This window comes from Bufo bufo, chromosome 5 (assembly GCF_905171765.1).
Source record: "Bufo bufo chromosome 5, aBufBuf1.1, whole genome shotgun sequence".
Lineage (NCBI taxonomy): Eukaryota > Metazoa > Chordata > Amphibia > Anura > Bufonidae > Bufo > Bufo bufo.
The window spans coordinates 143,553,257-143,565,310 of NC_053393.1; the positions used below are offsets into that span (position 1 = coordinate 143,553,257).

Here is a 12,054-nt window from a genome sequence, read left to right on the forward strand (position 1 = left end):
ACGGAGCGGCGCCCAGGACTAAATGGTGAGTGCTGAGACATCGCTGGGCGCCGCTCTGTGTGGCCTGATAGTGAAAGTCAGTCTTTAACACAATACAGGAGGCGGGTGCCGGCAGCAGAATCGCATTGCCGGCACCCTGCCCCTGACAGGGAGCTGCGATCAGCGGCAGTTAACTGCCGCTGATCTGCTAGTACCCGCCTCCTGTATAAAGGGGTAAAATCATTGGTGGTGCAGTGTGCCCCCCCCCTCAATCCCCCCATCCCATTAAAATCATTGGTGGCACAGTGCGCCGGCCCCTCTCAGCCCTCCAGTATTAAAATCATTGGTGGCAGTGGCCACAGGGACCTCTCCACTCCCCCTCATTGGTGGTGCAGTGGCAGCTTCTGATCGGAGCCCCAGCTGTGTAAGCCTGGGGCTCCGATCGGTTACCATGGCAGCCAGGAAGCCCTGGTTGCCATGGTAACATCCCTGATGCTGTGTGCACAAAGCACAGAGCAGCAGGGACAGTGTGGAGTCCTATTCACCCTGATAGAGATCTATCAGGGTGAATAGGAAAAGGGATGAAAGATCCCAGGTTCTAGCCCCTAAGGGGGGAAATAGTTATTAAATAAAAAGTGAAAAAAAAAAAAACACTAAAATATGAAGTATAAATCACCCCCCTTTTCCCAATTTCACATATAAAATATATAAATAAACATATTACATCGCCACGTCAGAAAAGTCCAAACTATTAAAATATAAAAAAAAAATCTAGGTGGTGAATGCCGGAACAGAAAAAATAAAATAAAAACTGCGCGATTCGCCATTTTTAAAAATGAGGAATGCACGTGGCTTTTTTTGTTTATTTTTTTTCGCGTGGTATCGAATGGTATCGAGTATCGCAATACTTTTTCATGGTATCGAAACCGAATCAAAAATTTGGTATCGCAACAACTCTACTCTAAACACCTGCAAAAGATTCCTGAGGCTTTTAAAAACTCCCAGCCTGGTTCATTACTCAAAACCACAATCATGGGTAAGACTGCCGACCTGACTGCTGTCCAGAAGGCCATCATTGACACCCTCAAGCAAGAGGGTAAGACACAGAAAGAAATTTCTGAACGAATAGGCTGTTCCCAGAGTGCTCAGTGGGAAGTCTGTGGGAAGGAAAAAGTATGGCAGAAAACGCTGCACAACGAGAAGAGGAGACCGGACCCTGAGGAAGATTGTGGAGAAGGACCGGTTCCAGACCTTGGGGGACCTGCGGAAGCAGTGGACTGAGTCTGGAGGAAGACTGGGGAGAGGGAAAAGCCAAAATGCCTGAAGTCCAGTGTTAAGTACCCACAGTCAGTGATGGTCTGGGGTGCCATGTCAGCTGCTGGTGTTGGTCCACTGTGTTTTATCAAGGGCAGGGTCAATGCAGCTAGCTATCAGGAGATTTTGGAGCACTTCATGCTTCCATCTGCTGAAAAGCTTTATGGAAATGAAGATTTCATTTTTCAGCACGACCTGGCACCTGCTCACAGTGCCAAAACCACTGGTAAATGGTTTACTGACCATGGTATTACTGTGCGCAATTTACTGCCAACTCTCCTGACCTGAACCCCATAGAGAATCTGTGGGATATTGGGAAGAGAAAGTTGAGAGACGCAAGACCCAACACTCTGGATGAGCTTAAGGCCGCTATCGAAGCATCCTGGGCCTCCATAACACCTCAGCAGTGCCACAGGCTGATTGCCTCCATGCCACGCCGCATTGAACCAGTCATTTCTGCAAAAGGATTCCCGACCAAGTATTGAGTGCATAACTGAACTTAATTATTTGAAGGTTGACTTCTTTTGTATTAAAAACACTTTTCTTTTATTGGTCGGATGAAATATGCTATTTTTTGGAGATAGGAATTTTGGGTTTTCATGAGCTGTATGCCAAAATAATCAATATTAAAACAAGAAAAGGCTTGAACTACTTCAGTTGTGTGTAATGAATCTAAAATATATGAAAGTCTAATGTTTATCAGTACATTACAGAAAATAATGAACTTTATCACAATATGCTAATTTTTTGAGAAGGACCTGTATATCCACCATAGACTACATACAATAAGGTTCACAACCAATCCCCTCCACCGACTCTCTACCTTAACCACCCAATGCCTTTTGATATTTTTTATCCTCTGTGCAAGACTTTGTTCTCTGACCTTCTCTAGTTTGCTCCGTACATCATAAACTCAAAGATCTCCGAAGTTTATCCCGTCTACTCTGGAATTTTCTGCCACAACTTTGAAAATAACCTGAAAACGAGTTTACGGATATAATAGTGTAACCAGTAGAAACATACAAACTCCTGTTTCATCTGCACTGTTGTTCAAAATGCATTCAATAGTCCAGTCTGAAAATAGTTAGGGGTAGTAACAGAAGCAGTTTTAATAAACACTGAACAGATGACGTTTCACAGTTATAGTACGGTCACAGTTGGTAGAAACGTTGTGGATGAAATAAAATTTCTACGTTTATTAGATTTGCGTTAAAAGAAAGGGGAGGGTATATAAGGCCCTACCTCAATATATACAAAAACACAAAAAGTAAAATAAATATATTATTGGCGCTCTGAACTGCTATAGATGGCAGCCAAATCACCCCTCAGTACCTCTTTACGTATCTGAAGTGGGATTACTGGCTGTCCAGAATGATGCTCTACAGAGTGTATGTGGATAGTAATGCTATACACTCTGCGGTACGTTCAAGCTGGTATACCTTGATGAAACCGCTGTAGCGCAGTATATCATCAGGACATTACCAGCTGCTGCGAGTTCAGAGGTACTAGTAGCCAGACAATTTAAAGCTGCGAGGCAGGGATCTAATTACACTTTGTGGGTAACAAATTGCTGACCTCCCCACTAATAATGTGTAGTCCCTTCACTGCCCCTATTGTTAAACAGCTATATTGTCTTGGCTAAATTTACAAAGCGGCTGTCTACCCTATCCCCATCCAGAGGATTGCGCTGAACCTGTACCCAGTTTCTTGATCACGTCCATAGTGTCTCTCACATGGGACGGGAGAGCCAACACAAAGGGACGTAGGATTTTGTCTACGTATATGCTGATGCCTTGTGTGAGGCTCCCCACCCCACAGACAATGGGTCTCCCCTTCAGGGAGCTGATCTTAACAAGAACCACCTGGGACTATATTTCACGTCGGAAATCCATCAAAACCACATCACCTTCTTAGATCTCAACATTTTTAGGGATCTGGAAGGGAATATATGCACACATCTGTACCGGCCACAGCCACGAACAGCCTCCTACAATGGGATAGCTGCCATCCGGTGGCTTTGAAAAAAGGTATCCCCAAAAGGGCAGTACGTGAGACTGCGTAGAAACTGCCCTAGGCTGGCAAACTACCAGGTGGCAGCCAGGGATCTTCAGAGTAGGTTTACAAACAGGGGATATCCACGACAGGTCTTGATGAACACATACCAGCATTCACTTGCAGTAAATAGCAACACATTGTTGGTACCACAGACCAGAGGGGGTGACGACAATCAAGTCCGTATTATTGCCAAGTTTGATGAGGCACATATAAATGTATGTGATGTTCTCACCCGCTATTGGGGCATCCTTAAAATCGGACCCAGACGTGGGACACCTCGTGGGTGCCACCCCGACCATCACCTTTCGCCGTGGCCGCAATTTAAAGGGGTTCTACAGTTATTTTAAACTGATGATCTATCCTCTGCATCTGATCGGCGGGGTCCGACACCCGGGACCCCCACCAATCAACTGATTGAGAAGGCAGTGGCGCTGGCAGTAGCACCGCGGCCTTCTTGCTGTTTACCGCAGGCCCAGTGACGTCACAACTAGTATTACTGGCATGGGCTCGGCTAAGCTCCATTCAAGTGAACAGAGCTTGGCCCAGCCCAGGCCAGTGATACTAGTCGTGACGTCACTGGGCCTGCGGTAAACAGCGAGAAGGCCGCAGCGCTACTTCCAGTGCCGCTGCCTTCTCAAACAGCTGATTGGTGGGGGTCCCGGGTGTCGGGCCCTCGCCGATCAGATGCTGATGATCTATCCAGCGGATAGATCATCAGTTTAAAATAACTGTAGAACCCCTTTAAGAGATCGATTGGTGCACAGCTTTTTACAAACCCCTCAGCCGGCGACATGGCTCGATCGACAACCTAAGGGCACGTTTCGCTGTAGCGGCTGTGTGGCATGCGGAGCGACTGAGCGGGGGAACAGTTTCATCAGTACAGTGACACAAAAAAGATTTGCAATTTTGTCATTTATAAATTGCAGAACCAGAGGTGTCATCTATCTGGCAAAGTGTACGTGCGGCCTCCAATAAGTAGGCAAAACTATACCGGAGTTTCGGCGGAGGATTGGGGAACATCTCAATGACATCCGCAATGACGCCGATACCCCTATCGCACGTCACATATCCATCAGTCACTCCGGCAGAGTGGAGGCCATTAAGTTTCAAGGCATTGAGGCGATTAGAAGGACTCCTAGAGGGGGTGACTTTGATGCAAAACTGTTACAGAAGGAGGCAGAATGGACATCCTGAAGGTCTGAATGAATACATCTCATTGGAGTCCTTGTTTATTATCCTACAGACATGCATGTCCTATCATTTATATTAGCATGATACACGCATCTGTATCTGTGCATGTCCTCATGCCTCATATGGACTGTTTATTGCGGACACATCTCATGCCATTGTCGGATTACGTAATCAGGACTTTTAAATCAAAGTATAATAGTTAAGATGTGCATTACTTTGCTATAAGATTTATCCTTCTGCACCTTCCTTTTTCACTACCTGCCCTGCTGGTTCCTGCCATTCTTCACATAATCGCCGTTTGGACCCTGCAACTACACGGGAGTGTGTTGACACTCCAGAGAGGAGTGTGACACGCCCACCGCTCTCCCTTTCGCTGGCGGCTGCTGGATCCGCCCCTTAGGGGAAGGGTTTCCCCTATTTTATCGGCTGAGAGCGGCGGCTGTATGACGGCGACGCGAGCGCCGATGCCGTCGCCTCACCACACCAGGTGCACGGCATTCCAGGTGTCTGTCTTATACATTATATAACTCCTGAGGAGCCTTAAGGGCGAAACGGCGAGCATAGAACAGGGTACAGGTTCAGCGCAATCCTCTGGATGGGGATAGGGTAGACAGCCGCTTAGTAAATTTAGCCAAGACAATATAGCTGTTTAACAATAGGGGCAGTGAAGGGACTACACATTATTAGTGGGGAGGTCAGCAATTTGTTACCCACAAAGTGTAATTAGATCCCTGCCTCGCAGCTTTACATTGTCTGGCTACTAGTACCTCTGAACTCGCAGCAGCTGGTAATGTCCTGATGATATACCGCGCTACATCGGTTTCATCAAGGTATACCAGCTTGAACGTACCGCAGAGTGTATAGCATTACTGTCCACATACACTCTATAGAGCAGTGATGCTCAACCTGCGGCCCTCCAGCTGTTGCAAAACTACAACTCCCAGCATGCTCTAATAGCTGAATGCTGTCCATGCATGCTGGGAGTTGTAGTTTTGCAACAGCTGGAGGGCCACATGTTGAGCATCCCTGCTATAGAGCATCATTCTGGACAGCCAGTAATCCCACTTCAGATACGTAAAGAGGTACTGAGGGCTGATTTGGCTGCCATCTATAGCAGTTCAGAGCGCCAATAATATATTTATTTTCCATTTTGTGTGTTTCTATATATTGGAGGTAGGGCCTTATATACTCTCGCCTTTCTTTAAATGCAAATCTAATAAACGTAGAAATTTTATTTCATCCACAACGTTTCTGCCAACTGTGACCGTAGTAACAGAAGCCAAGTCAAAGAGTGGTGGATGCTTGAAACATATCAAAAATAAGAGTCTGAGATGAAACATTCATCTATCCAAAGATGAAAAGGAAATAATATAAGGGCAGACTAGATGGAGCATGTGGACTTTATCTGCCATGAAGCTTCTAATGAGGACCAACATCAGAGATGCAACCAGTGAGTTTTACTTATCGGAAAGGAATAAATCTGTTCTTATTGACAAATGTGTACACTCTCTATTCTGTCTTACCGATATTCTTTTCATCTTGCTATGCCCCGGTAGTCAAATAGCACACATTTACAAAAACACAAATACAAAAAAACATATAAAACTGTTACTTACCTAAACCTGATTTTTTTAACCGTTTTAAGTGCTGGCTTATTTGCTTGCCAGGGGGTGATTTTTGCCCTTGCTTAGTTTCCTTATCAGAACTGTCTGCTTCACCGTTTTTTGACTCAGACCCTTAAAACAGAAGGTAGAAAAACAAGAGTAAAGACACATTTTACATCTCAGTCACCTTAACCACACAAAAGCATCATCTCAGTACAACTTAATGTGGTCAGGAACATCGGTTTTATTCCTCTTTTTCTTTCCGCACACCACAGACAAGAGGAACAACACTATGTCAAATCAAATAGGAATGCTACAACAGATAGGGGAAAAAACATCCTGCTAATGATTAGTTTGAAGGGTAACCCCATAGACCACATCCTGATTTCCAGAATCATTATTAAGTCAGTAAGAGAACTCATATACAGGGGACTCCCTTCTATGACATCCATATGTCCGAAGAGAGCATATGAGACCGGAGAGGTCTTCAGCAGACATCCCCCTTTGGTAAAATAGACATGTTCAGGCCTCCAGCTTTACATCTGTATGGACATCTCTACAGTGATGATGTGTCAACACAGACAGGCGACCACTGCAACCAAGCACTGGCTTCAGCAGTGACGTGGTAATAATGAGGTCACCACAGGGGATAGTGATTGGATGCATTGGTCACGTATCAGTGTTGACATATCGCTGGAGCAGGAAGAACAGAAACTGTCAGGGGACCCAGGAAGTCGGTGCACTGGAGTGGTGGAAGCATTATAACATTCACATTTTTTTTTAGGTGGTAGGACAACCTTTTTTAAAGGGGTTGTCTCATCATAGACAATAGGGGCATGTCGCTAGGATATGCCCCCATTGTCTTATATAGAGAAAGGAGCCCCGAAAGTAAAGGAGGACGCACTGCGCATACGCAGCCGTCCACCATTCATTTTCTATGTGGCTGGCGTGGTTGGGCCCATAAAAGTGAATAGGAGCGGTGGCCGGTCATGCGCGGTGCGCTCCCATTCACTTCTATGGGGAGTTGGCTTGGTGGTGGCCGGACCGGAGTCCTCCAGCCACCACCTTGCGGGGCTCCGTCCGCGATATAGGTGCAATGGGGGCAAAGTCTATAAAACAAAAAAATATATTATGATAAATAATGCCTACAGCTATCTACCTGAACATTTCTATTTCACCAAAGATATTGGAATAAGCTGCTGCCATATACTTCTGAAACTGCATGTCTTCTGATGCAACAACAACAACAAAAAACATAATGTCCAGTCCTATTTTGCCTAGATGTGCTGTTGGGGGATGTCCTCATACACACTATTTTGATGGCCAGTTACTGCATAATCAGGGTCTCTGTCGATCTAATGTATAGGTTAAGATTAACAAGTTACAGAAGGAAAAAGTCCTACAATTCTGAACTTATCTAAAGGGACAGTAAAGGCCCAGCTACACAAGCGAAAATCGTCCAATTGTTCACAATCATTGGCCAGTGTCAACATGTCAAGTGATATGCTGGCCTGCCGCTGACTGCGTTGTAGTGTAATGGTAACTCTTCTGCCTGACAGAAGGTCTGGAGTTGAAATCCTGCTGAAGACCAGTTATACAATAGTCTATGTGCTGAAAGAGGGCCATCCCAACCCATATACAACACAGCTTCATTAGTAGTCCCTGCACTGAAGTGAATACTAATAGGCTGCCCACCCTGCTTGTATCTGTGATGTTTCAGCAGGAAGGGGAAGGAGAGGTAGAGACCCGATTCTACAGACATTCACTGTGCACTTGCGCTGGGATGTAAACATGGGATGCGAGTCACAGATTGCAATTATACTGAAGGAGTCAAAAAGCACTCAGAACGTCATCATCGGACAAATAGTGCAGTAAGTTTGAAAGTTGGTGGTGTTTTTTTTTTTGTGTGCAACTGGAAAATCCCTTTAATTGTCACTATTGGTTAAAATTTTCTTTACAATGCCGCAGTAGGCATGATACAAGGATAATTACAAATAAATGCGTACCGTTTAGGGTCCATTCACACGTCCGTAAGTGTTCTGCGGATCCGCAAAACACGGACACTGGCAATGTGCATTCCGCAATTTGCGGACCGCACATTGCCGGCACTCTAAAAGAAAATGCCTAATCTTGTCCGCAATTGCAGACAAGAATAGGACATGTTCTATTTTTTTGCAGAAACGGAAGCACGGATGCGGAAGTGCGGATCCGCAAATGCGGATGCGGACAGCACATTCTGGCCCCATTGAAAATGAATGGGTCTGCACCCGGTCCGCAAAATTGCGGAACGGATGCGGACCCATTTTGCGAACGTGCGAATGGACCCTTAAGAGTCCAGATAAAATACAAAGGAGATCCCAAAAATAGAACATTAATATTTGTTTATACTAGATTTCACAAATGTTATTAAAGAGACTGAACAGGCATTGGAAAAATCCTGTATGTGTATACACTGTAGAGACACAAATACTTACAATGTCTCTTTAAGAATGCCAAAACCTAAACTCAACCCCTCTGCTTCCTTTGACTTCAAGATGCTATCCAACATGATTATTCAAGACATGTTCAGATCCTATGCAAATAAAAAAAGGGATTGGAAAATTGTGGCTGTGTGTACACAATGTCCATTCAGTCTCTTTAATTCCGTGACATCTACATTGGATCCCTCTGCTTCCCTTTTTAACTCATAACTTCAAGATGTTATCCAACGTGATTCTCCAAGAACTGTCAAGATCCCCTAGTAATAAAGAGGACACAATGGGCATTCAAGAGGAACTACTGAGCGTTAATAATCTGCTAAACTGACACAGTAACACCCTGGCGAAGGGATATCTCCGGTAGTAATTCTCTGGCTAAAATCTAGGACTTCACCTTATGTGCTGTAATATTAATGTAATCTAACAGAATGCCATCTATTGCACAACATGTAAATCTAATAACGTAATAAAGAGCTGAAATACAATACAATATTGAAACTTCACTGACACTGATCTGTCTGTCTATCAAGCCTCCTTCTGTACTAATACTTTTATGAGGGATCTACAAGGCAAATGCCACAGGATAAGCGTGGGTAACGGAGCTACATTTGCAGGCATTTAGCGCCAGCATGTGGTCCCATATCACATTTCTTCAACCAGGCTGCAAGGATTGGTTTTCCGTATCTTTCTGCAGCAGCCAAACCATTTTGTTATGCGCAGTGAGTCCTAACGCCCGCTTGTGTATGTACATGCATGCATCTGTGCAAGCAGACGGCTCCGAAAGCAGGGTATATCGTCAGACTGTAGGCAGAGACCGTCTTCATGCAGCTCTCCCTTCATCGCACAGCCCTCCTGTACACAAAAGGCTCAGCGAATGGATTTTCCCTGACAAAAGGTGCAGCTTCTTTTCATCTTTACCTGAAGGTGAATCCGACTGCTCATCAGACACCTTAAGAGGCGTCAGGATGACACGAGGGACGGTCTTGTTTACCATCATAGAGACCCCATTTCTTCTCTTCTGCTGCTGCCTCAAAGCCTAAACAAAGGAAAAGAAGACAGGTTTACGGGGGATCATCAGGCGCGGAGACACCAGCACATCACATATAGTCACAGGCTGCTTTCCAGGTGCCAGCCTTTATGAAAAGATTAGCCTTTGGTAATCTGAAATTAAAAAAAACTTGGAACTTCGAGCAGAAATACGCTGAAGCTAACTGCATTTATCTCACTGCTCGTAACAACAAAGGAGCCGATCGTACTACCTCCCATTCACCACATCAGGCACATCGCACCGTCATTTTCAAGTCAAAGAGAAAGCGTTAAGTGTTTTAGCAGGCGGCAAATGTATGTGTGTACGTCTGTACATCTCTGGCAGGTGCATCTGCTTCCCTATCCTGCTCAGTCAATCAAGTTAAACAGAGAGTGTCATCAGTATGGGCAGCATGTGAGGACTACAGTATTGATGCACTCGCTCAGCCGTGTGGAGTGCTGCACAGAAATCACTGAACGCGGCACGAATCGCATTTCTGAGAAGAGGAGGAATCGCTCCGAGCATAGGAATACTCGCAGGGCTTCTGTCTGCCTGACTTTGGGAATTAACCTTCAAGCTGCCAACAGGAGGCGATTGGAAAACTCAGCAAACAGTTCGCTGAGATCCTGTCATTAACCGTATCTGTCAGACAGCCTCGTTCTTTGTGCGTTTCTAAGGATACGTTTGGAAAAGATTTCCCAATCCCTGGCATCTTTTCAAAGAAACAGTTAATAAGTCTTTCGCCTGCAACCCCCCCCCCTTTAAAAAAAAAAAAAAAGACGGATAAAACAATATCTGCACAATGCACACACAAAATGACAAGACAAGATTAGAAAGAAATATTCAGATTGCTCAAGGGGCCATTCAAGTGGATAACGTTATAAAAGTGTCAACAGATAGCTGCACATGTCATGCACAGTTCTGCGCACTAACTCCGCTACTCGCGGTTTTCAAAATGACCCAACTGTTGCCAATATCATCCATGGTCACAAGCCAAATTATTCACGCACTACAATGGCAGCGCTTTGTGCAATGCACATTCATTGTGCCTTCCTCTCTAATTCAATTTGGGCAAGGTGTATGGGACAATACCAGAGTCCCTTAGGGATAATCCAAGAAAACAATAATCATTACAATGAGCAATGAAAAAGAATGGGAGCAATGGAAGGAAACTGCCAACAAATGGCGAGCATGATGACGGCACATCACCTATGAATTTTCACTCTGCTCCATACTTATAATAGTTTACTATTTTGTTACACAGAGACACAGGATGTAAATTCCTTGCTGACTCAAAGGGTACCTGAGCTTTCAATAAAAAAAGTTTGCTGTGCTTCTTTGTACAATAATATTTGTGAAGGAACAGTTGTTTGGTTCTCCCTAAAGTTTTTTCAACCATATTATTCCTGTTTCAGCTGCACAGCTACATGCATTTCACTCAGAAGCAGGGGGCGTCTCCCTTCTTCCAGCTCTCTACTGGAGTGTGGGACAATAGTCACAGTATCATTGTAATCTATGATGCTGTGTACTCCCGTGCGCACGATCAATGCCGCTCCGGGACATATGGCCTGCTCATGGACCATATATCTCAGAGGGCATACGGTCGTGGGCAAGAGGCCTAAGTGTGTATACAGAGATAGCTGTCAGTGACTGATAACTGTACCCGGGGGAGGTGTTATCAGTGAATGATAGCATTCTCTGTGTAAGTGTGTATACAGAGATAGTTGTACACGGGGCAGTCTAATCTTCAGAAAGAGCAAAGATTTAAATGAATAAATTATATGTTTTGCTGATTCTTTTCTCACAAAACTACAGGTATATATCAATCTACTCAACACCTCATGCTTTGAAACATGCTGCCTGCAGATTGCACGGCATTTCATGCTGACAGGTCCTCTCTAGAGGTCTTTTATTCAAAGCAATAATGGTCTGAATGATCAGTTGAACGAATGATCAATCCCAATCATTGCTCATGTAAACCTGTCATGCACACAGTGTGTAGCTAACAATACATATCAATAAAAGTCAAATAGGGATGATCAGATGCTGGTGTAAAAGAACCCTTAGCCCATTGTACTAGTGCTCTGTGTGAAATCGCTGTTATCCCACTTCTTACATGTAACCATTATTTCAGTTTATTGTTAATAGAGTGAATGGATAGAGATTTTTTTGTACTAGAAAACAAGGTGTGAGAGTCTTCTTAGCCTAAAAAAGCATATTACAAAAATGAATATCTCCTGCCCCCATACTATATAAAAAAAACTAAAAATGACAGTTACACTTTTATTGTCATTATGGTTGACATTCTACTATCTCAGACTTCTCGAAATAAACTGTGAAATAAACGTATGACCCATGTTACAGAGAGCGATCTCACAGCCGACAGAAGGTTTTCCGATCCACCCTC

The 12,054-nt window shown here is 44.4% G+C and overlaps 1 protein-coding gene across 2 annotated transcripts in view; it reads right to left on the minus strand.

The window, feature by feature from the left end:
• The window catches only part of ASXL3 (ASXL transcriptional regulator 3), a 164,266-nt gene that overhangs the window by 63,521 nt on the left and 88,691 nt on the right, over nt 1-12,054 (minus strand). For both annotated transcript variants that reach the window (XM_040432534.1, XM_040432533.1), the window contains 2 exons: nt 9,539-9,656; nt 6,156-6,275 (listed from right to left, as the gene is read on the minus strand). In XM_040432534.1, coding sequence (XP_040288468.1) covers nt 6,156-6,275; nt 9,539-9,656 — 238 coding nt within the window. The remainder of the gene's footprint in view (nt 1-6,155; nt 6,276-9,538; nt 9,657-12,054) is intronic.